Source organism: Boleophthalmus pectinirostris, unplaced genomic scaffold (genome assembly GCF_026225935.1).
Source record: "Boleophthalmus pectinirostris isolate CB_2022bp ecotype Guang Dong unplaced genomic scaffold, ASM2622593v1 HiC_scaffold_1, whole genome shotgun sequence".
Lineage (NCBI taxonomy): Eukaryota > Metazoa > Chordata > Actinopteri > Gobiiformes > Gobiidae > Boleophthalmus > Boleophthalmus pectinirostris.
The window spans coordinates 29295468-29320775 of NW_026570970.1; the positions used below are offsets into that span (position 1 = coordinate 29295468).

Sequence of the window (25308 nt, forward strand, 5' to 3'; positions counted from 1 at the left end):
TGTGAAAGAGATTAACTAACTAATGCACTGGGCATTAAGTATTTGACTGCTTTATTTCATACAGTAAAATATCGATCCACTTTTCTTTTTTATGGTAATGATTTCTAATTTCTAATTTGAACGCTAACTTACACAATAAACATTCAAAGAGACAAATTTTACTCTATTTAGAACAAATGGATCAAGTATCACCCCAATTAGAACAGACTTTTTATGACCTCTCCGTTTCTTGTGAAGAATTATTTTACTTTATTGTACACTACATTTATTTATTTATTTTTCTTGTAAGCTTCCCTGTTCTTATAATAGTCACAGGTACATAATTCCATAATGTGGAAGTGAAATATACCAGACAAAGAGATTAGATAATAGTCAAGTGAGCTGAACCCCAATTCAGCCTACTTGAAATGCCTACTTTGCATGCAACCACTTCAACTCAGCTTCTTTGAAATGGTCTTTTATTATTTAATTTTATGACAAATTTTCACCATGTTGATGTTTGCTCTGTCATCAATACACTTTGATTGGCAGATAGTAAACCAATCAGATTAAGATACTGCTCCTATTGGCCAATGATAACACGGTGGGGGCGGGACTAAGCGGCCTACCATAGATGGTTATTACCGGATAAAAAAGAACAGCAAAGTTTTTCGGGCTAATGCAACTTCCACAATGAACGGGACCGCATATTCTAACTTTGACAACCAAGAACATGTGCTCAAATTAGGGGAGACCTTCGAGAAACATCCCAAAAGTGCCTACCACACAGTGCGATGTAAGTTTTCAATCACTGAATGATAGTAGCAGCTAGTTAGCATTAAGAGCTAACACAAACTTGCCAGCTGTCACACTTTTAACAACAGCAGTATTGTATTTAGCGGATTTTAATCTATTTTTCCCTTCCTAATAGGGGTAATCTCTAAATATACGTTTAATGATCTACTTTGTACTGTATTTTAAGGTTGTTTTTGGATTCAGCTGTCAAATGACTAATGCTATCATGTGTTAGCATCGTCTTCGCAAAGATGCTACTGTCATCTGGTGGCCTGAAACGGACATTACAGTCTTTGATTTGGGCTCTAGTCTTTGTGTTTATTTTATCAGATGACTTCAAACCAGCCTCTATCGACACAACATGTGAAGGGGAGCTTGAAGTCGGCAAAGGAGAACAAGTCACGATAACATTACCGAATTTAGAGGTAAGTGATCTAAAGAAACAACAAGTTGGAGGAATTTATTATGTTGATGCTCATTTGAACAATTACTGATACTTGATAGCCAGTTTCCACATTTTTGGCATTATTTACAACAAATGAATAGGTTTAGCTAAAATTCTGTATCATAAAAGGTATAAGTATATGCACATAACTGGTGCAAGGTTCCTACAGTGAACATAGAAAGTGACAATGTAATTTTACTTACAAATTTAAAACTAGTGCACACCCCACTAAAGGGAAGATTATGAAAATCAAAGGGACAATTACTTGTTCACCAAAAATGTCATTTACCTTTTAAAATGCCCCTGTTGGCTTTGTTATGTAGGTAAAACATCTAGAGCCCTAAAGACTCGATTTTCTGAGCATAGGAGCAACATTAGTAATGGAGACCTAAAAAACCATGAAGCTGTCCATTTTAAAGACGCGCGGCACCCAATCTCCTCCTTTTAAATATATTGGAATAGAGCAGGTGAAGAGAATATTAACAGGCTGCTCCTACAAAGAGTAACTTATTATATTTATTCCTTAAAAATGCTGGCCCCTAGTGGCCTAAATTAAGAATATGAAATTAAACACTTCTTATAATGTTAAATTTATTTTGGCTGTGATTTACTTGCCCGATGATAACATATGATTGATGGACTTGGGTGTGATTTATGTTATATGATGTATGTTGTATAGTGTGTCATATGTTGTGTTGTGTTGTGTGGACATCTTATCTCCTATGGCTCACTTTTGGATTGAACAATCAGTGGGCAGAAGGTTTATATGGGAGTGGCATAAAGAGGGAACCATGACCTGATGAAGATCCCCTGATCCAAATGTTGTCATTCATTAAATGCAGTTTGGGAATAAGTATGTAGGCTATCGTTCTCTTTCTCAGATAAAATTCTGACCTCACTATTTTTGTTTTATTTAGAGGTTATTGTTGAGGAAAACTGCCTTTGCCTCTTGTGTTTGTTAGTTTCTCCTAAGATAAAGAATACACTTGAAACAGAAATAAAGTCCAGATTATTTACTTGATCAAATGTTAGAAACAAGGAGTCTGTGTTGACATTCCCATGCAGACTCTCAATGTTTACAATGAGTTTTATACGCAATCTTTCTGAATCACGTTATTTGGGTAACAAGTCATGACATCATGTTGTGGCTATACCGACTTGTCAAAGACTGATCCCATCAGATCTCAGAAGCTAAGGAAGGTCGGGCCTGGTTAGTATTTGGATGGGAGATCACTGTGAATTCCAGGTGCCACAGTGGGGTGCCAGTGGCAAAAACTGTTGATGTGTCCTTAGGTAAGACACATCACCCACATTGCCTAGTATGACAGTGGTATGTGCGTGAGAGATGGTGGTCGGAGGGGCCAATGGCAGCCTCACTTCCGTCAGTCTGCCCCAAGGCAGCTGTGGTAGTACAGTAGTACCTTACCACCACTGAGTGTTGAATGAATGAATAATGTTCTATAAAGCGCTTTGGGTATCTTGAAAGGTACTTGTTCTTTGGTATTAGATAGATTGAAATATCATGCATTTGTCTTGACATAGAGCTATGAGTCTCACAGCTCTGATCATCGTCCTTCTCTTCACATGATCTCGGTACAATAATGATCTATAGCAGTGGTTATACAAAATAGCTACGCATAGTTGTTTATCCTAACATTATATTTTTTTTGTTTGTTTTTTGACAAATTATTTTAATGCATTTTCATTTTTACCAGGACTTTAATACCCTAAATGCTCAAGATTTCATTCCTTGCTGCTTTTTAAATAGGAGAAATTCAATTCTGACAACTGGACAAAAGTTTTTAATCAAATACTTTCCACAGCTCATCCAAACTGCCTTATATCTGCTTGAAGGGAGGAGCTAACTTCACTGAACCTACTCTAAAACTAACTCACATACTTGTTTACAGTTTCTGTTTGATTGTTAGTTAGTTAGGTCTATTGAACTCCACTAAGGGAACTGTGCAAGTCATAGTAGCAGAATCGTTCAGGCCCCTAATGGGTGCTTTCAGACTTTTGTCCAGTTGACAGAATTTAATTTCTTCTTTGCTATGGATCCTACCTGGAAAACATCTTGAGTACTTTTTAATTAATAAAACATTAATACATTAGCCATTTCTTCCTTAGGGCTCCAGTGCTCCGGTCACAGTGTTTAAAGGGTCCAAGCGTCCGTACATGAAGGAATGTATCCTTATCGTGAACCATGACACTGGAGAGTACAGACTCGAGAAACTCAGCAGCAACATCGCCGTCAAGAAAACAAGGTTGGTTAATGAACGAACATGTGTCAATAAAAAATAAAAAAATTTTTTTTTGACATGTGTCCGTGATTATTTTTACCTTGTACCTGATTTTTACTGTCTTTAAAACATTATTCCTCACTTACCTTATGAATTCAGAGCATCTTAATTCACCAAGATCAAATTTATTAGTACTTTTCACAGCTCCAAGGCCAGAATGAAGTTTACTGTCACTATAAAGCTAACAACATCTAGCATTGTGTGCCTCCTGATTATCAAACAATGCTCTATAATTAGTTGCGGATATTACACAGTGGACGTATTTTGATCTCAAGACCTGTTTATACAATGTCACAAGACACATTTATCTCTATTACAATTAAGTGAAAAAAAATCATGTACAACGACTTTAAAATCCTCCAGCCTGTATTGTGATGCCTGTGTGGTGTTGTATGCAGAGCGGAGGGAAGTAGTAAGATCCAGTCTCGTTTGGAGCAGCAGACCAGTCGACTCACTCAGATGAGGAACAACAAACCCTCCAGTGCCTCCAAGAGCCCCCCAAAAGGAAAGACCTCCCCCACCTCCCCCATGGATGACATTGAGAGAGGTAACTACAGCTGACGTAACAAAGCTAAAGTTAGGGCAGTGCAGTTAGTAAAATTTTAATCAAGTTGAGGGCATTTTAATTTGTCAATTATCAGCTATTGACTTTGAAATCAACAGGTCTTCAGCCAATTATTTGTCAGCAAATTTGGTGTTATATGTAGAGACCACTATACCGGTTGGCCAATATTTCCACTTTTTAATGAATCTGCTATGAGCCTTAAGTCTCCAGCACAGGCCGATATTTCGTTTTGGCCAACCTGCTCCCTAAAGAATAGACATAATGCGTCATTTGAACACTTAAGTGTGGTGATAATGCACTAAACCTGACTAAACTGCTCTCTCATGGGGTTATGATTTAAAAAATGTCTGTGTAGTGAGTGAGTTTGTAGTAAAATTTTGTAGTTTAAATTATTGGCAAAAAATATTGTCAGAGCTCATTGGGCATTGGTTTCTCTAGAGTCAAAACGGTCAGTGTTGGTTATGAAAAAAAAAACGATAGATCGAGCACAAGTGTGGTCTTTTTTTATCTTGAAAACATATTTCTGGGCTTTAAGAAGAAAACATACATTTGAATCAAAAACAGTGTTTGATAAATATAATGTAAACATTGCATAAAACAGTATGTGCTTTGGAACACATTTTTAAATTTGAAGACAAATGCTAAATCCTCCCCTCTCCCTTTCTCCTTTCTCCCTCTTCTCATCCCATTTTCTCTCTCTATCCCCTCTCTCGGGTGCAGAGCTGATGGCCGAGGCTCAGGGCATGGACCAGCTCAGCAGCAGTGACAGCTCCTCAAACGGCTCCTCTTCATCCAGCAGTGACGACTCGAGCAGTAGTGATGAAGACGACGAGCATAAGAACCCCTCCTCTTCCTCCTCTCTGACCCAGGGCGTACAGGGGACAGCGGGTACACCGGGCACACAGAGCGGGTACCACAGCATGCCCCTCCTGAACCAACCCAGCAGGTCACAGGAGAGCGGCGGAGCCAGCATCAATACACTAAGTAAGTTTAGTATGACTGAATGTTTTTGGCAATAATATCTAATAGAGATTTTTCTAACAATCATTGCTCTTAGATTTGCAATTTGTTGTAATAATAAGGTTTAAGGTGGTCAAAAGTATTGAAAATCAGCTAAGAGTCAAAACTAGAAACAACATGAGCAGGTATCAATACTAAAAAAGTGAGATTGGTCAGAAATAAAACTTTACTGAATACCTTTAGAATGATCTTGAGCAAGTATAAAACCACATAGATTAGATTAGATATGGAACCTACTTGGACGACTCAGGGATTACACAGATGTAAGATCACAATATAAAAGAAAGTACTATGATTCAGTGTTTAAAATTATATTCTGTTGGCTTAATAAGTGTGTTTTTTGTTGCCATTACATTCCAATTTCAAATAGATTACGAATAATCTTGCACCCTTACAGTACACTTAGTAGTGTACTGCAGTACAGTACCCTACTAATATGAATAGGAGATTTGTTCTCTGCATTTGACCCATTAGCTTGTGTGGCAGTTGACCAATCGTTACTAGATTGGAAATTGACCTTTCACCTGAAAAGTTACACAGTCAGTTAAGTAAGTTACATATGTCTTGCCCCAGTACACTTATATTGTAAAAATGGGCCTCTCTAAATCTGGACTACTGCAAACCCTTTTTAAATGAACTAGTTCTATTTTTCACATTTTTAAGACTTTACAGTAGTCTTGTTGCCTTGCTTATCACATCTTATCTTTTTGTTGCAGAAAGCGACCTGCAGCTCAGTGAATCCGGCAGCGAGAGCGACTAAAGCCCTGGCCTTAAACTGTTCCTCTGTAGCCTCTTCATTCACTGCTTCAACCTTTATTTATTTGTCAGGTAAAGTAGCATTCGCAAACAAGGAAATCATCGATGTATTCAGTTAAAGTTGTAACATTTCATCTGATGCAAACTTGTGCTTAAAACAACAGGAAAAAAAGCATCATTATTGTCTTATTTGATATTTTTGCCTTTTCATTTCTTAGTTTGAGTGTTTATTTTTTTAGGTATAGATTTGTGCCTTAGCTCCGATGTCAGGGATTAATAGTCCTGTCCACATGTTGGCAAATATTTATTAAAATACAAGCTGCTTCTTAAGTATTATTTTTCTTTTTAAAGATGCACTGTGTAACTTTTCTGGTGGCTTGTCTCCATGGAGATCTTAATGTTATGCCTTGTATTTAAACATTATCTATCTTGCATTTACTCAATATCAGGTGTTTTTATTGCTGAAATACATGCATTCTTACTGGTAGTGGGTCGCCTCTCCATGGATCTGATCGGCAACTTGTTGGTGGCATCACCTGCTTGTCGCCATGGCTGTAGATAGATGTTTAATGCTATACTGTGGAACATTCCTGGCAAAGCAATATCATTTCCATGCACTCAAGCAGGTGGACGATACCAGAAAAGTTACATAGTACACCCTTACTTTGAGAAAACCAGAGCAATTTTCTTTATGTGAAAAGTGTTTTTTAGGTTCAATACATTTCCTACAGCACCCCCTAGGTTTAACTATTCATAACAGTTTTACATTTGGTTACTTTACTAAAGCTTTCATCCAGACACAATATTAAGGTACAAATTACGCAAATATGCTAATTGGTGATACATGAAATATAATTGCGTATATACTAATTTTACTGTTTAAAAAAAATGGCTACCCACATGTGGACCTAGACTGTAGTGTTACAAAGTTTACAATACGCCACAATTAAGTCTTAATGGTCTTGAAAATGTAAGATTCAAGTAATGCTGTATCATTAAAAATATAGTAGTCATCATTCTTCAATCAAACTAAAGTTATATTGTAAAGGTCCTATATTACATAAAATCAACTCTTGTGCATTTTAAGCCATGTTATTATGTTGTTACTTCCTCAAAATCAGACCTGGAGTTGTGTTTTGCTTCAATCACACATGTTTGATTAATCTTTTTATTATTAGTAGTATTAGTTTGTTTACATCTGCAAAGCTCAAAATTATGTTCTACCTTCTGATTTCATCAAGCGGTAGTTTGAAAGTTACCTACCTACCTTTTACGCTTTCAGTGCTGAAAGTGCTCAGTTTTGATAAAAAGTACAAATATCAGAGCAAAAATACACTTGAGAAAAACTATCACATGAAAAAATCTACTTCAGTCAAAGTATTAAAGTACCTGTTTAAAAATGTACTTGAAGAGTAAAAAGTAAGCTTCAAATGCAGTGTTTTTGATAAAGTTTGCACTGAATTTTGTTCAACAGAAACAACGTAATCAGTCATCAAACCTGTTTTTAAAATAGTTTACTCAAATTATGAATGTTTTTTAAAAAAAATAACCCGCTCAGCCTTTTCTGCAGGTCTGAAACACTAATAAAAAATACTTTTAGTTTTCGGTCCTGTTTAAAACTGCAGTGGAGTAGAAAGTACAGATACCTGCTCTCAAATGTAGAGTAGTAAAAGTAAAAAGTATCCCCTTTTAAAATCTACTTAAATAAAGTACCGATACCTAAAATATATACGTAAATACAGTACTACAGTACAGTTATTACTTTTACATTGTTATTTTCTACCATTTTCTACCACACTGTTCAGTAAAAAGGGGAAATTCCAGGCTAGAATCATCAATGATGAAGTTGGAACGGAGCGTTTTCTGTTTGAGAGAAAAGCTTAAAAATGCAGGGTTTGTGTGTTAAACATGTGTGAAAGAAACAAAACGCAACTCCTGGTATGTTTTTGATAAAGAAACAGCATTATAACATGTATAAAAACACAGCGTAATATGGGCCTTAAAAACTACTTTACAAATGTGCCATATTTACTAAAGGGTTGTGTTCATAGTATCTCACTAAAAATATTATAAAGGGCCTATATTTTGACATTGACATGAAAAGGTATTTAAAAATCAAATAAATTTAAACTTTAAAGGTGTACTGTGTAACTTTTCTGGTTGAGGTTCTGCCACCATCTATGGAGATGTTGTCCCTTTGCCTGAAATGTTCACTGTATGACATTAAACTCGTACATCTCCGTGGAGACAAGCAGATGACACCTTCCTACAGCTCAGATTTAACAAAATAACAAAGTTCCCCAAAAAACATATAAATATTTAGCCCTAAAGTGATAGTTCCATCTAACATATATTGACCAATAATCTGATATAGTAATTATTGTGACAGACAATAGTGTGGAACATTCCAGGGAAAGCTTTCTCCATGGAGACGAGCAGGTGGCAACCCTCAGGCAGATATTATGGTGCAACTTTAAATATTCAGAAGGTTCAGATTTCTTCCTGATCTGGCATATAGTTACTCTCTTCCTGCTCCAATCACATAAAGCAAAAATCATAAAGCCAAGACCCTATATATGTGTCCATTTGAGTCCAAAGGTAGCCCAGTGTGTTCTGTCGATAAGATACTGAACCTGTCTTGCCAGAGCCCTAACCTGCTGACAAAGGAACCTCCAGAATTCCCCCCCTGAGCTACAAGACATCAAATTTGAGAATGCCATGCACACAACCCAAACCATTTGAGAACCACTGCCTTAGTTAAAGGTCCTATACTACACAAAACTGACTCTTGTGAGATTTAAGCCATGTTATAATGATACGTTTCTTCATCATAAACACACCCTGAGTTGTGTTTTGTTTCATTCACATCACATGTTTGAGTAATCCTGGATTATTAGTCTGTCTGCATCCCCAAAACTCAAAATGCTCTTTTCCACCTTGTGATGTCATGTAGTGGTAGTTTTCATGTTAACTACCTTTTACCTTTTCACTAGAGATTGTTTGGATGCTGAAATCATCCAAATGATTCTACTGAAGATATGGAGTTTAAAAATACAGTGGAGCACTTACTGTATTGCCACATGATGTCAACTGTTTTTCAGTTTGAGAGAAGAACAAAACAAAACTCTGGGGTTTTGATGAAGAAACAACATTATAACACAGGTCAGAAAATAGCGTAATATGGGCCCTTTAAATATTTGACCAGCTAATGCTTTGTAGCTTTAAACCTGCAAAACTTGAATTAATTTAAATCCTCTTTGTATCTATGCAGACATTTCTTCATATATAAGTTGCATGTATTTTGAATCTCCAGGCAAACAGTGCAGGTTGTATGCTTGGATCTCACTGTGAGTCTTAATTGTGCCTATCTAAAGCCGCCTTATAATATTCTTTGTTATTCTGTGTCATTGTGCATTGACGTGTTGCATTGACGCTGCAGCAGATCACTGTGAATGTGGGAGGATCAAATGTAAAATAGCTGAATTTAATTTGTAGGAAATAAAGATTTTACTTTTAAGGAGTTGTGAGCCTATTCTTTCATTTTGACTTGGGCGTGATTTGACAACTTGGGCATATTACAAGTCCAATATTACGTAATATTGACTTGTGATCTTTTAGTCATGTTGGAATGAATCTTGTTTATTCTGCAAAAACAAACCTGCAGTTCTGTTTTGTTTCATTCACACATGTTTAGGTAATCCTTTATTATTAGGATGTCTAAATCTCAAAAGTTCAAAATGCTCTGTTCATCTTGTGTAATCCTCAAGTGGTAGTTTCATTCCAGCTTGTCAAAGCCTGATTTCATCTGCACTCAGAAGCTAAGCAGGGCTGGGCCTGGTTAGTGCGGTGTCACAGTCGGGCAAACACTGTCAGTGTGTCATTAGGCAAAACAGCGGCATTGCTTAGTATGAAAGTGTTGAGTCAGTGTTGGTGGTCGTCTGAGGGGCCAATGAAAGAATAATGCACAAAAAAAGCTTAATTTTTTTTAATTTCAAACAATTATTGTATATCCCTAAGATTAAAAACACAATTCTCATAAAAATATAATTAATTTTGAGTTTTTAAAATTATTGATAATTTATGTGCTTACCCTGTCCAACCTCATGTTTGAATTCTTAATGCGTGGGGACATGAGGTGGGGACTTACAAGTCGTAACTTGGACTCGAGTTAGACTTGAGTCACTATTTTTATGACTTGAGGCTTGACTTGATAAAATAGACTAAGACTTGGGACTCGACTCAATGACTTGGGACTTCACTTGGACTTGAGCCCTGTGACTTGAAGACTTTCTATTCTGATCGTAATGATTTGCACTAAGATCTTGACAAGACATTTAAAAAGGAAAAATGAGCAATTCTACAACTCATATATAAAAATACTCGTATATAAATATACCATGTCTTTTTAAAGCTTTTTAAGGTAAGTTTAGTTTGAAATTCATATAAACTGCTCAAATCTAAGCTATATTTGGTACTTTGGTTTAAAGACTTGAAATGACTTGAAGCTCAAAGCAAACGACTTGGACTTGACTTGGACTTATGAGCCCGTGACTCGTGACTCGAATTGGACTTACCTGTATTTGACTTGGGACTTGACTCAGACTTGAGATCAAAGATTTGAAACTTACTTGATACTTGCAAAATAACATCTTGATCCCACCTCTGCACAAGACAGAGATAGAATGATAAGGAGACTCAAATTAGCTGAGATGTTGCTCTTTCATTTGGTATACATACTAAATACCTGTTGTGTTCGATATCAGAGACAGAGATGGGAATGAAAAAAGTGTGACAACATGCCCCGGTCTCCCCTATAGATATATATGCCCTTTGAATTCCATTAGTTGGTCATGTGTTTTATAAATGACTCGGAGGTCTGCAGAGGCTCAGTGGTGGAGTCAAGTTTGGATATTTAAATTGGAGCTAAACATTAACCGCGATCATTTAGGTGAAAAGTTGCGATTTCTTAAGTCAGGCATGGATTTTTTCATTTTTTATGTAAATCACTGAAAGCGTCAGAAACCATATGAAACCAGAAGTAGAATTAGTTGGCACATACAGTATTCTCTCTATCTCCCTCTCATGGTCTTTCTCTCAAATTAAAAACATTGTGTCTCTCTAGTTCAAACTCGGCTCTCCTCGCTATAAAAGCTTGTTTGCTTCCTTTTTCTCCAAACGAAGCCCTATTTTATCCCAACATCGCGAGAAATAGCGGGGAAAACTCCTTCAGTCATGCTCTGGAAGTGTTTGCTTGCACGACCGTGGCACCACCGCTGCGCCGGACTACTCCAAGCCGGGCAGAGGACACTGATCCCGGCTATGAAGACCCGAGCTCTCGGGGTGGGTTTTCTGCGTCAAAATGCGTCCACGACCACTTCCGTCATGGGAAACCAGGCCAAACAGAAGACCATAGACGACTTACCCGGACCCTCGCAAATGAGCACGTTATACTGGCTGTTCGTAAAGGGATATTTTCGACATGCACATCAATTTCAAGTAAGTTAATGCTTCTATAGGCTACTGATGTACAGTGGTGTAAAAGTAGTACTGTACTTAAGCTAAACATTTTCCTTTTACTTCACTACATTTAAGAGCAATAGCCTATCTGTACTTTCTACTCCCCTGCAAAAACTAAAATCTTACCTAAACTTCCTAATAGTTAAAATGACCTGAAGGAACAAAATGCTATCTTGATTTTATTTCACTAAAATCAAATATCTACCAATGGAACGAGAGTCAAGATTATGTGCACCTGTACTTAAAATGTAAAAGTACATATTGTCACACAAAACGTTAGAAAAATAACAACTCTTTGCACTTAAAATAAGAAACTAAATCTCATTTAGCTTGAATCGAGGGGGGGAAATGTACTTGTTCCATTGGTAGTTTTACTTGTCAATTCAATCAAGTTAAAAATTTTTGCATATTTTTGCACTTTTTGCACTGTCCACTGCATTTTTGAACAGGATGGAGGACCAAAAATGACGTAATTATTAATTAATTAATTTATTTATTAATTAATAAATAAATACAAGACTAAATATTGGAAAGTGTTAAATTAAATAGTGAATAAACTATAAATGTGTCAATAAATAAATGCTATCACACATTAAAGCTGCAATATGCAACTTGGTGATGTTTTTTCTTTATCTCGAATGTTCCACGGTAGAGATCAATCTCAAGGAGAGAACTATAGGCTACATTACAGGACAGATCTGTGGAGAGGTGTCCCTACTCACAGAGAAAATTATTGTATTTTTGAGCAATAGGAACACCCCTAATGAATAAATGCTAGAGATGGTCATGTTTAATGTCAGCCCCATTCTTTGTGCTCTTGTCTACCGTCCATCCAGGTACATTTTGGCAGAGGTAGCCCCCAAGTTTGAACAACTCTTGATTTGTGGGGATTTCAACATTTATGTCTGCTGCCCATCTGAACAGCTGGCCACCGACTTTAAACGACTTTTGTTCTCTTTTGACTCAAATCAGTCTGTGGGTTCACACAATCCATGGCATACATTAGACTTGATTATTTCCCCTGGGCTCTCTGTTGCTCGTTGATCTACCACCCCCATTTCAGATAATTTGCCCATTATTTTTGAAGTTTTCACCCCTGCATGCTACCGACCGACGTGTGTCTGGGTATGTTTTTAGGACAGTCTTGCTCAGTATCAGAGAGCTATGACAGAGGCCAAATGCCAATATCTGTGTGAAATGATCTGCAGTAATGATCACTGCCCCTGTGTGTTGTTCAGTACTATTAACTCGGTTGTGAATTCACACACCTCTTTGATTGATGCTTCTTTTTCCACCTGTGAGGACTTTTTACATTTCTTTGTTGACAAAGTGGAGTCTGTGAGATGACTGAGCAGCATCAGTATCTGTCCAGTCAAGACTCTTGGTGCTTTACACTTTACAGTGTTCGACCAGTTTGAACCTTTCTCATTGTTCTTCCTTATTAACACTTGTCTGAGCTCAGGATGTATACCCGAGTCCCTTAAACATGCTGCAGTGAAACCCCTTCTCAAATGCAACATCTGGATCCTAATGTTTTATAAAATTTTAGACTTATTTCCAATTTGTCTTTTATTTCACAGGTTCTTGAGGAAGTTGTTTTTATGCAATTGCAACTGTTTTTAGAAAGCAACCCTGTCCTTGAGAAATTTCAGCCTGGGTTCAGGTCAGAGGTTCAAAGTCTGCACTGCTGAAAGTGCACAATGACATTGCCCAGTCTGCTGATGCCAAGTACCCTGTGGTTTTCATTATGTTCAACTTAACAGCGGCTTTTAATAATAAATTAATAATAATAATAATGCATCAGTTTTATATAGCGCTTTATTGGACACTCAAAGACACTTTACAGAGCATTATTCATTCACTCCACACCTGGTGGTGGTAAGCACCACAGCTGGCCTGGGGCAGACTGACGAAAGCAAGGCTGTCAATCTACACCATTGGTCCCTGCGACCACCACCGTCACTCACGCACACATCACTTTCATACTAGGCAATGTGGGTGAAGTGCTTTGCCTAAGAACACAACGTTTTTACGACTGGTGCCCCAATGTGGCACATGATGACCTTTTGACACAGTTGACCATTCAATTCTCTTGTCTCACCTTAATAATGATGTCGACATTTGTGGCTCTGTACTTGGTTGGTACGTATGTGACAAATAGAATGTTTTCTGTCAGGATCAGTGACATGTTCTCCTCAGTTGCCTCCCTGTTCTGTTGAGTGCCCCAGGGCTTCATTCTGGGGCTCATGTTATTTTCTTTGGACATGTTGCCGCTGGGGTCAAGTATTGTGAGGCAAAGACTAGCTTTTCATTGTTATGCAGATGACCTGTAGATTTATTTACCTGTTTGTCCAAACAAAAGTGATGCTCTTAAACCTGTAAGTGACTGTGTTATAGACATACAGATGTGGTTGGGACAGAATTTCCTCCATCTAAATGATGACAAAACAGATGTACCAAATAAAATTTACTATTTTATTTGATGATTCTTCTTTTTGGGGTTTTGGTTGGTTATTGTCAAAGTTAAAATCAACTCTAAGGAACTTCTGAGGCATTTTTCATAATAATTTAATAACTTGATAACAAGTTTGATAAACAGATCACATGGTTACATTAGAAGTCTTTTATCAAAGGTGACACACTGACTTTGACAAGACTATTCATGCTTTTATCAGCTCAAGAATAGACTACTGTAAGGTCCTTTATGTGTGTGTGTGTGGGTGTGTCCCAGTCCGCCCTCAAACCTCTCCAGGTCATGCTGAACACTGCCAAACGTTATTAACCAACACCCCCATATGTCACCTGCACGTCACCCCAGTCCTCTTATCTCTCCATTGGTTTCTTTTAGAGTTGATTGTAAAATTGTATTGTTTGTTTTTAAAGCTCTTACCGGCCTTGCTCCTTCCTATTTGACTGAATTGCTGTCTGTTCACAGTTCAAAGAGATCATTAAGGTCAAACAACCAACTCTTGCTGGAAGTCCCCAGAGCCAGACTCAAATACTGAGGTGATAGTTCTGGATGACACATATTTTTGTCATGGAAAAAGTAACTAAAAGTTACTAGACTAAGTAACTGTAATCTAATTACTCATTTTTGGTCCCCGTAGAACAGGACTGAAAAGTAAGAGTTTTTTTTTGAGACCTGCTGAAAAGTCAGAGGGTTTATTTTTAGCACTTTCATAATTTGAGTAAATAAAAATACAAATATAAAAACAGGAAAAACAATTGATTTAATAATTTCTGCTGAACAAAATTCAGCACAAATTTTGATCAAAAACACCAAATTTGAAGCTTAATTAATTAATTTTTAGTTTTTACTCCTTACTTACATTTCTAAACAGGTGCTTGAATACTTTTACTTAAGTCAGTTTTTCATGTGTTACTTTTACTTGAGTATTTTTTTGCTCTGGTATCTGTACTTTTACTTAAAGTTGCACTGTGTAACCTTTCTGTCTTAATGGAGACCAAACCAGACGAAGCTCAGATCTGTGGAGAGGCAAATTTGCTCACCGTCGTTTTCTGGGTATTTTTGAGCTGTAAGACCACCTGTAATCGAATAAATATAAGGTAGAGCTGTTTAACATTGAAGGAACATTCCAGGCAGAGCAATGACATATCCACAGAAACAAGCAGGTGATTGACTCCAAACAAAAAGTTACATAGTGCACATTTAAGTATCAAAACTGAGTACTTCCTCCACCACCGCTGATATGATAAGCTTGTTGAGTGATATTGTTCACTTTGTTTTTGTGCAGAAGTCAGAGCAGAACTTTGTAAATAAAAGTATACCAATGTTCAGAGACTGAAAATAGCATTTATTTCCTTTAAACTAAAATAAAATAAGACAAATTAGTTACTGCCCTAATGAGTTACGGAGCTGTTATTTATGATTGTAAAATATTCTTGTCCACCCACAGATTGAACAAAGTAAAGTCTGGGGTCCTTTATGGAAGTCCAACTTTGGTCCTATGCTTTTGGTTAATGTGGCAAGCGCAGAGCTGATAGAGCAAGTTCTGAGACAGGACGGACGGACCCCAGTTCGAACAGATATGCCCCACTGGAGGAGCTACAGAGAGCTCAGGAACAAAGCCTACGGACCGCTGAGCGAGTGAGTACAGCCAGGGCTAATCAGGTCTATACCAGCACTAGATTAGGACTGAACCAGTACTGGACCATGTGTAAACCAGGTCTAAACCAAGACTAGATTATGACTGAACCATGACTAGACCACGACTAAACCAGTATTAAAGCCTGACTGAACCAGGAGTGAACCAGGTGTAGATATGCCCCACTGGAGGAACTATAGAGAACAGAGGGGCAAGGCCTACGGATCCATAACCGAGTGAATACAACGAGGACTAAGCCAGGATTGAAGTAGAACTGAGCCTATGCATTTCAGAACATGTTTGTAGAAGTCTAAACTACAGCTACAATGGGATTTTTCTATCAGACAGCTTTGTTCTTTGCTGAGGACATTCTGTTAACTGAATAATTCCAATATACTGCACAGCCATAATACCTGGTTTATAGTAGGGTTGAAAATCAGATAATCAATACTAAAACTGTAAAAATATCAAAACTAGATACTTAAGCAGGTATTGATACAAAAAAGTCACATTCACAGGACAGAAATGAACCTTTCCTGAATAGTTCTAGAATGATCTTGAGCTGTATCAGAACATGGACCACTATGGAACCTACCTGGGCCAGGGATTACACAGATATAAGACCACATGAAGGTACTACAACTGAATGAAAATCACATTCTTTTGTTCTTTTGTCTAGAGAAAGTGTTTTTTTTTTGTTTTTTTTTATTATCATTGTGATATCTGTATCGGTACTGAGTATCAATTCTTTTCCTAGTGTTTCATGGTGTATTGGTTATGTGCGTTTAGTCTCTTTGGCTTTTGCAGGATGGGGGAAAAATGGCTTCACATTCGCAGTATTCTGAACCCGCGACTGTTAAAGCCCAAACACGTGTCCTCCTACACAGCCACCCTGAATGATGTGGTGACGGACTTCATCCACAAACTGTCATGGCTCAGAGACACCAGTGGGGGGCAGGAGCCAGTGGTCCACACTCTAGTTGACGAGCTCTACAAGTTTGCTTTTGAAAGTAAGGATTTTTTGTATGGCTCAACGATATGTAGGCCTGTATTAAATAGAAAATATTCTAAATGTACAGTATTGTACATTATAGCAAAATTGTTTTTTTTAGTTTTCAGTAGTGGCAGAGTAGTGCTGGACAATTCTAGCCCATCACAGATAATTAAAATATGAAAAAGTTTTATCACTCATCTCAGAAAGTGAAACCCATATATTATGTAGACTCATGACATGTAGAGTGAAGATTCTTAGAGTTTGTTTCTTATGGCTTACAGATAATGAAAAAACATGATGTTTCACTGATGTGTCGCTTCCACCACTTCCATTCAAATAGTCACCATGACGCTCCACGTTTTCTGACTGCTTTCAGGAAGAGTGATGGGGGTTGGCATATTTTCTAAAATGGCTTGAAAAATAGTAAAATAACTTTTATGAGCTTGTTATTAACATACTCAGTTGAATTGATTCAATATCTATTGTCACCTACTGCCCTATACCCACCTACTTTTCTGCACTTGTGTCTATTAAAAAAATAAAATAAAAATCACACTCCCGGTCACATATGTGAGGTTTAAAATGGTCATACCATCTTTTTTCAACAATAAAAACATGCAAATGAAGATCTCCTATTTACTATGAAGAAGAAAAGGCAGGGACTCTTCTGGGTAATTGAAGACGTGGTTGAGATAAGTTGTGGTTAGCAGGAGCGAAGGTTGAGGTGTGTTCCAGAATCTATCACCCGTGGATCATAGTGATGTTTTGGACATTAGACATCGCAATATTCATGTAAAACAACATAATAAAAGAAACAAGTCTGTTAACTTTCGTGTTAAAAAATTAAAATGCACAATGGGAACCGTCATCGCTGTAAACTTCATCACAAGAAAGAGCCCCGCAGCTGTCTGCATCTCCAAGGGATAGCTGCCCATCATACTAGCGAGTAGCAGATTTTTTTTTCATGTGTAGAAAAGGGATTATATATTGCTACTGAATCCTGTCTGTATCACCAATAAAGAAAATAAATGGCGATAGAAACAGGGATAGATCGGACCAATGATGTGTTGAATACTGGAGAATAAAGATTACCCAAACATGCATCACTCGGGCTAAATACAATTTCAAGAGGGTAAATGAGAAAGGAAACAACTGTAATATGATTAAAAGCTCTAAAAAGTAAATTTTGCATAATATGTCCACTTTAATACTAAATTCCCCCAAAAAGCTTAACTCCTCTAAGCTCCTTTAATAACAACCAAAATGCCTTTGTGTGGTTGTGCAGGCATTTGCTCGGTGCTGTTTGAGACCAGAATGGGCTGTATGGAGGAGACCATCCCAGAGGAGACCCAGCACTTCATCTTCTCTGTGGCCGAGATGCTGCGATTGTCTCAGGTGGTCATGATCATCCCGCGCCCCCTCTGGCCCTACATGCCCCCCTACTGGAAGTTTGTGGAGGCATGGGACTACCTCTTCAAAGTCTGTGAGTAGGTTTAGGATGGGCAATTTAGATTGTGCTAGAGCCATCATAAAGGCTGAGATACTGGAAGAAAATACAATGTTAAAAGATAAATAATTAGGTGAATGGCATATATTACGCTATTTTCCCATCTATTTTGTAATGTTGCCTCATCAAAAACAACAAAAACATATTAAAAAGTGGAATTAGTTTCAGATTTGTTTTTGATGCTCTGTCTTTCTGTGCTTTACATAAGACGCATGGTAGAAAGCTGTTTAGTAAGTCATATATTTGGTTAAAGGGTAACTTACATTGTTGATGTTGTGTTTTAAAGCTGGGGAGCTAATTCAGAAGAAAATCAGTGAGCTAGAGCATAAAGTGGATTTGGACCAGAACATAGATGGCGCTTATCTGACCCACCTGCTGCTCAGTGACAGGATGACAGTGGAGGAGATCCTTGGCAGCGTCACTGAGCTGCTGCTGGCCGGAATCGACACCGTGAGTGAAAGCTACATTACCCAGCATGCATTTCAGCAACAAAATGTATTTTCAGAATTTTCAGAATTGGATCATAAAGCTGTGACTTTTATTTCTACTAGTCAGGAAAAAACAGCTATTGTATATTGTAGCTCTTATTACTTTGCAGTATCATACTGAGGGTGTGTCCATGTATCTCTAATGGTGGAATGTTACCATGGTAACACAGTGCTGCAAACACTGTCAAAAATAAAATTAAGATTATCTGAAAATTTAAGAAAAAAACCCAAGTGGATTTAAAATACACTTTTTCAGGAGTTCTATTTATTTGTTTTTAGGCGTGATTTTCAATAGAAAATGTTGAGTAACTGACTTGTTTAACAGTGCAAATCATCTCACTTGTTGTAGTTCCAACTAAGTCAATTCTTTCTGGTCATATTATGTTAAAACTATTTAGATTCAAGATCACACCCAGACCCAATCATCACACCCCCAGGGAATGTTGATGACATCAGCTGCAAAGTATCAATTGGAGTTTCAATACTTTTAACAACCCTAGTCTTGTCTGTGTCAGACGTCGAACACTATGTGCTGGGCCCTGTACCTTTTGGCCCGAGAGCCAGAGATCCAGGAGCAGCTGTATCAGGAGGTGAGTCAGGTCTGTCCCGGGGGCCGGACACCCACCAGTGACGATACGGCTCAGATGCCCTTTATGAAGGCTGTCATCAAGGAGACACTACGGTGAGAGTGCTACTCATTTAAAATGCATTATTCTAATTATTACTGAGTTCGGTGGGATAGAACATGTGCTACACATTTAAGTCAATGTCAATGACAAATTTAATAAAGCACATTTAAAACAACCACAGCTGACCAAAGTGCATGCAGGCAAGTGTATACATAAGACAGTACAATAGTAAACGAAGTAGTACTTAGTCTTCTGATCTGGTATCGTCACACAGCTGCCCCACAGAGAGCATCAGAGCAAATCAGGTGACTAGTCATCTTAGAATAATCTGTGCTAGTAAAGCAGCAGGGCCAGATGGAAAATCTCCAAGACTCCTGAAGGCTTGTGCTGCTGAGCTGGAGCCTTTGCCGTATATATTTAACATGGGTCTACATCTGGGGGAAGGTCCCTACTCAGTGGAAGACATCCTGTATTGTCCCTGTCCCGAAAAAGCCTCAGCCCAAGGAGCTGAGTGACAACAGGCCAGTTGCCCTGACATCACATGTGATGAAGACAATAGAATGACTGGTGCTCCACCACCAGCTCAGACCCCACATCGGCTCAGCCTCGACCCTCTGCAGTTTGCTTATGGGGAGAACGTGGGAGTGGATGATGCCGTGCTCTACCTGCTCCATAGTTCCCTCTCTCATCTTAATAAAGGCAGTTGTGCTGTGAGGATGACCTTTTTTGACTTGTCCGGGGCATTTAACACCATCCAACCTCTGCTGCTCAAAAACATACTAATCAAGATAGGCGTGGATTCTTCTCGGGTTAGTTGGATTACAGATGATCTCACCGGGAGACCTCAGTACGTCTGACACAGTTGTCTGCAACACCAGAGCTCCACAGGGGACTGTACTGTTACAAGTTCTGTTTACCCTGTACGCGCAGATACAGCTCAGAGCTGTGTCATATGCAGAAGTACTCTGACAACACTCTGACAGCCATTGTGGGGTGTACCAGGAACGGTGATGAAGGGGTGTACAGACAGCTCAGTGAGGACTTTGTGGTGTGGTGTGGTTCTAACCACTTTCAACTGAACACAGCAAAGACCAAAGAGATGGTGCTGGACTTTAGGAGGAGCAAGCTTCAGCTGCAACTTGTGACCACTGAGCGGGACGCTGTTCACCTCAGTCCACCGTGCCAGGTTTTGTTCCACATGGAAAGGCTGAATAATTCCAGAGAAAAATTAACCAGAAATCACCTCAACAAATCTGCAATTTAACTGTTAACTATTGACTGGAACAGTGCACTGCTACACTGTAGTTTTTATGAGTACTTTGTGTTCTAGGATGTATCCAAGCATTCCCGGCAACGCCCGTCTCTCTGTGGACAAAGAAATGATTGTTGGAGATTATTTGTTCCCAAAAAATGTGAGTCTTTTTAAAATCTGGGTTTAAACATTCTATATTATGCTAAATGGACTCTTGTGAGATTTTAGTTTAATGTTGTTACCTCGTCAAAAACAGACCTGGAGTTGTGTTTTGTTTCATTCACACGTTTGAGTAACCCTTTATTATTAATTATTATTTATTTTGTTAATTATTATATATTATGTCTACATCTCCAAAGCTCAAAATGCTCTGTTGCACCTTGTGATGACTTTTAGAAGTAGTTTTTGAAGTAAACAGTTACATTTTACTGCAGATAGCTTTAGTTATCGTTTAATGATACTAAGAAAACATAAATTGTTATCAAATCGTAATCTGACTCTGAGAAAAACATGATTATTAAATTATTATTAAACCATTCATATTTTGGCATTTGGCTGCCCATCCCTAATTATAATGTAATTAGGGATGTTCTGTGGAATGTTCCATAGTATGAGATTAGACTTACTTTTCCACTGACTTTGGCCAGTTGATGCTACTAGGTCAAATTGCAGGTTGTAGACACAGTACACCTTTATGTACCTGTCCTTATTATAGCGCCCTATGTTTTTCAGACCCTGTTCCACCTCTGTCACTTTGCTTCCTCCTACGATGAGCGCATCTTCCCCAACCCTCAGTCCTTCCAGCCCCAGCGCTGGCTCCGTGGGTCAGAGCACAAGTCCCAGATGCACCCGTTTGGATCCATCCCATTTGGGTTTGGGACCAGGGGCTGTCTGGGAAGACGAATTGCTGAGCTGGAGATGTACCTGCTGCTCACCAGGGTGAGTAGAACAGTTTACACAAGGGGAAAAATAAAACAAGAAAACAGATAGTAGCAATCACAGTTTATAGACAGCCAATTATAATATTAATATTAATATAGTACTCTCTAGTAAATTTGCAGTGGTTTAAAGTTATTCCTCAATTATCTTATGAATTCAGAGCATCCTAATTATTCCCCATGATGAGTTTATAAGGTCTTTTCACCTTTCAAAGTGAAGTTTTGCTGTCACTGTAATGATTACAGCTAGCATGCTATGGCCTCACTCAGATTTGACCCAGTCCAGATGTGACTACACAGTTGGAGTGGATTTGCTGCTGGCGTTGAAATCTACATGTGCGAGACCACGTGTTCATGTGATAACAGGAAAAAGGCTCCGGGGCTCCAGAGACCTCTGCCGGCACCACACTGCACAGTACTTTGAATTCTTCAGAATATTTGAGGAGGATTAGGAGCTCCTGTCTGAGCACAGGATAACGGCACCTCCTGATAAGTGAACAATAAAACATTGTCCACATATTTAGATGCACACACTGCAACAAATTTTTGGTATTTTCAACTTTAACTAATTTATCTCTCTTCTTCTTTTGTGTTCCATGTTGAAGTTGATCCAGCGGTTTGAGGTCAGACCGGACGCTGCTGGCTCGGAGGTGAAGCCCATCACAAGGACGCTGCTCTGCCCCGAAAAAAACATCAGTCTGCAGTTCATAGACCGGACACCAGAGTCAGCAAGGAGTCAGATAGACACAATACACTGTTTCCCCTCACACTGAGACCACTGATTAAACTGATTAAATGCCTTCAATTTACTTTTCAAACTTTTATGACGTCACTGCTGCTTCGTTTTATACTTGTAAATTGTATTTTTGTTAGAGCTTTAATTGTCTAAATGCTCAATACTAGTTTTTATGAGCTCTTCAAACTACACTCCACAAATGAAATACCTTAGTTTGTTAACATGTTTTTTTATTGTGTCACTTTTTTTAGAATTATATTTTTTACTTTTGATTAATGACATTTCCTAAAATCCTATTCTGACAGCTATTCTGAATAATCCGTTGCCATTGTTGCTTTATTGATACTTTGGTGGAATGTTGAGCGGTTTCCATGATGGCACAATGCACACAATTTTGTTTATATTTTCAGTTTTATATATGATTCAACTGACTAACTTATTCTTGTTAATCTGTTAATGTTTCGTGCTGTAAATATAACCAGATAATGGGCAATGCTATTAAAATATGATGAAACAGATGATCAGATTCAACATTTGTGGCTTTTCATTTGAGATACTTCTTATGCAAATAGTAGAGAATTGATAGAGAGGGACATCAGCACATATAATCTACAACAATGTAAAAACAGCCAATAGATTTTTGATAATTTAACCAGTGAAAGGAGTTGAGCAGCCCCAAGATACCACTTCTGTGGAATTTGGCTGGTAGCTCACATTGGAAACAAAAACAAAAAAAAAGTGAAACATTACATAACATTAAACATACTACTAACATATCTCAGTATATAGTAGGAACTGTAAGCTTTTAAACTACACAAACCTGACCTGTGTTTCTAGACTAGTGTTTAGTTGCAATACCAAAATTTCAAGCTTGATTTTGATACTTAGGAATAGACTGAATACTCAAAGAAATTGCTTTCTTTTATATTGGCATGTGGCCTTATATCTGTGTAGTCCTCAGTGGTCCAGGTAGGTTCCATAGTGGTCCTCGAACATGTCCTAGTCTTGTAAATAGTAATGTTAATAGTTCTGATACAGCTCGATATCATTCTAAAGCTGCTTACAGTAGGTTCATTTCTGTCCTGTGAATGTGACTTTTTTAGAATTGACACCATTTCAAATTAATATTTAGTTTCAGTACTAGTTTTAGGATGTGATTTTTTTGTACTTTTGGCAACTCTACTCCAGATATAAGATAGACATGTTTAAAATACAAATACAGCTTTTTTTGATAATAATTCTAACATGCCTCACATGAGTCTCACATTTATGTTGCCAGTACCAACAGCTAAAAGATGAAAATTCAAAAAAAAAAAAAAAAGGGCTTTGAACTGAGTCCTCATCTAAACCCCAGGACCTGCAGCTATACGTGAATCAGCGCTAGAGGTTGTGAGTTTTCAAATGAAGCAAGGCCTTTCCATTTTGTTTGGAATGCTCCACATTATGGCATTAAACTTATCAGGCATTTATTCATTTACACGTGTTTTATTGCTCAGAAATGCTTTGAAAAAATACGTTCTTATACCACTGAGCTTGCCTCTCCACAGATCGGTAATTACATTGAAATTGTTTGCATTTGTATGAGGCTCCTAAATTATTTTAAAATTGCAGATGGACTAATGGCTCCCTCTAGTGGACAAATGTTTAAGAAATGCCGAGCTGTTCTAAAAACTACATCTGGTAAATCATTGTTATGTGATGTCAGGTGAAGAACAGACACTGAAGCTGTTTCCAGAATGGATCTACTTAAAACATGTTTCTCTGTACACTTGACTCACTCCAAAACCAAAATGAAATGATTTGGGTGACTTCAGTGATAACTGGCTTGGCTTCACAGTTCCTCCTCCAGTGAAAGGAATCTAGTGAACAGGGTTAATCTTCCTCAGCTTATTATAACTGAACCTACCAGAGCAGATCAGCACTCATCTTCTCTTCCTACTGGATACTAGTTACTCACTCAGGAAGAATGCCTTTCTCAGGAGTTGCAGACTGCTTTAGTGATCATTTTATTATTTTCTGTGTTTGGAAAATTAAATAGTTCCCCTAGATATATTACAATGAGACAGACTAAGAAAATGAACACAGATGTAGTTATAAATGACCTGGTAAATATAAAGTGGGATAGATGTCATCTTAAAAGTTATGCAGAGGATACATGAAAATATTTTGATTCTGAAGTACTCAATATTATTGATAAACATGCTCCACTAAAAAACATTTGGTGTAAAATGCAGACATCTGTCATGGATCAGCTCGACTTTGCTCAATCTTTATAGTGACCCCTCTGACTGGGAAACATATAAAGCTCAAAACACACACACATATACATGACCAACATGACAACGTTTCAAGATCAGTGGTCAACATGACCTGACATTCTTTAAAAGCAGTTTGGGAGTAAGTGTGCAGACTTTATCTCACTGCAGTAGCCTTGCACTAGTGAAGTGCATTTACTGTACCTTTTATAATGTTTGACTTGGTCCTACACTAAAGAAAGATATGTAAATATTATTGTGTCTTATTGATAATATATAATAACTTATCATATATTAAAAAAAATAAGGAAACTTTTCACCAATCCACCACTTCCCCAAGTCTGGAGTAACCTAACTGGAGCAAATGAAAACATCATTCGCACCAGGATCTTAAAGGGGCACACTGTAACTTTTTCTGGTGACGGGAATGCCATTTGCTTGTTACATATTTATCTAGAATGTTCCACTATATGGTATTTACCTTATCAGTCTTGCATTTATTCAATTACAAGTGTTTTAATTGCCAAAATGTTCTCCACAAATCTGTCTTGTAACTTGGTCTGGTATCTTCACGTGCTTGTCAGGAGGTATAAGTTTAATGACATACTGTGGAACATCTCGAGCAAAGCATGACATTTCCAAGAAGACAAACTGACAGCAGAGACAACAAACCCTCCTCTATAAAAGGTAATCTATTGAAGCCATGAGCAAACTCTGCTGTCTAGGAATCTTCCGTGTCCTGCTCTGGTCCTGGTTTGAACCCGGTTAAGTCCTGATGTAGACTTGATTTGGCCCTGTTCTGATCTTGGTTTAGTCTAACTTTAATTACAGGTTTAATCTCATTGCTGTTGTGGTTTTTGTGCAAAGGTGAACACACCCTTACAGTGAGGCAAGAAGGTGATTCAGCCTCACATTGCAATTCTTGTGATGAAATAAAGTCATATGTTTTATTATTAAGGCTGATAGCATAGTCTGTAAAGTAATGCACATTAATTTGAGTTTACTCATAGTGTCATGAGGCAGAAG

The 25308-nt window shown here is 37.9% G+C and overlaps 2 protein-coding genes and 1 pseudogene across 5 annotated transcripts; all 3 read left to right on the forward strand.

Moving 5' to 3' along the window:
• The first annotated feature begins 606 nt into the window (after positions 1–606).
• On the forward strand, positions 607–9377 carry eaf2 (ELL associated factor 2). Its single transcript, XM_020931243.2, has 6 exons — positions 607–775; positions 1105–1199; positions 3347–3483; positions 3918–4066; positions 4805–5068; positions 5821–9377. Exons 1-6 carry the CDS (start codon positions 673–675, stop codon positions 5862–5864), a joined length of 792 nt encoding a protein of 263 aa, XP_020786902.2. The 5' UTR covers positions 607–672; the 3' UTR covers positions 5865–9377.
• LOC129409053 (5S ribosomal RNA) lies at positions 2360–2477 on the forward strand (annotated as a pseudogene).
• A 1563-nt stretch (positions 9378–10940) lies between the features above and the next one.
• Positions 10941–22512, forward strand: LOC110166041 (sterol 26-hydroxylase, mitochondrial). 4 transcript variants are annotated; one of them, XM_020931242.2, is made up of 9 exons: positions 10941–11356; positions 15295–15485; positions 16291–16493; positions 17763–17960; positions 18271–18434; positions 18988–19154; positions 20432–20513; positions 21086–21292; positions 21897–22512. In XM_020931242.2, the coding sequence occupies exons 1-9, from the start codon at positions 11093–11095 to the stop codon at positions 22062–22064; spliced, it is 1644 nt and encodes a 547-aa protein (XP_020786901.1). In that variant the 5' UTR covers positions 10941–11092; the 3' UTR covers positions 22065–22512. The 4 variants fall into 4 exon arrangements, with proteins under 4 accessions (XP_020786901.1, XP_055009238.1, XP_055009243.1 ...); XM_055153263.1 differs by having other exon boundaries at positions 21562–22040; XM_055153268.1 differs by having other exon boundaries at positions 21578–22040.
• Positions 22513–25308: the final 2796 nt, after the last annotated feature.

Excerpts from the sequence above, each read along its gene's own strand:
- eaf2 (XM_020931243.2), top strand. The coding sequence starts at position 673 with ATGAACGGGACCGCATATTCTAACTTTGACAACCAAGAACATGTGCTC. Across the intron at positions 776-1,104 it reads TGCCTACCACACAGTGCGAT|ATGACTTCAAACCAGCCTCT; the intron begins GTAAGTTTTCAA and ends TTATTTTATCAG. Across the intron at positions 3,484-3,917 it reads ATCGCCGTCAAGAAAACAAG|AGCGGAGGGAAGTAGTAAGA; the intron begins GTTGGTTAATGA and ends TGTTGTATGCAG.
- LOC110166041 (XM_020931242.2), top strand. The coding sequence starts at position 11,093 with ATGCTCTGGAAGTGTTTGCTTGCACGACCGTGGCACCACCGCTGCGCC. Across the intron at positions 11,357-15,294 it reads GACATGCACATCAATTTCAA|ATTGAACAAAGTAAAGTCTG; the intron begins GTAAGTTAATGC and ends GTCCACCCACAG. Across the intron at positions 18,435-18,987 it reads TGCTGGCCGGAATCGACACC|ACGTCGAACACTATGTGCTG; the intron begins GTGAGTGAAAGC and ends TGTCTGTGTCAG.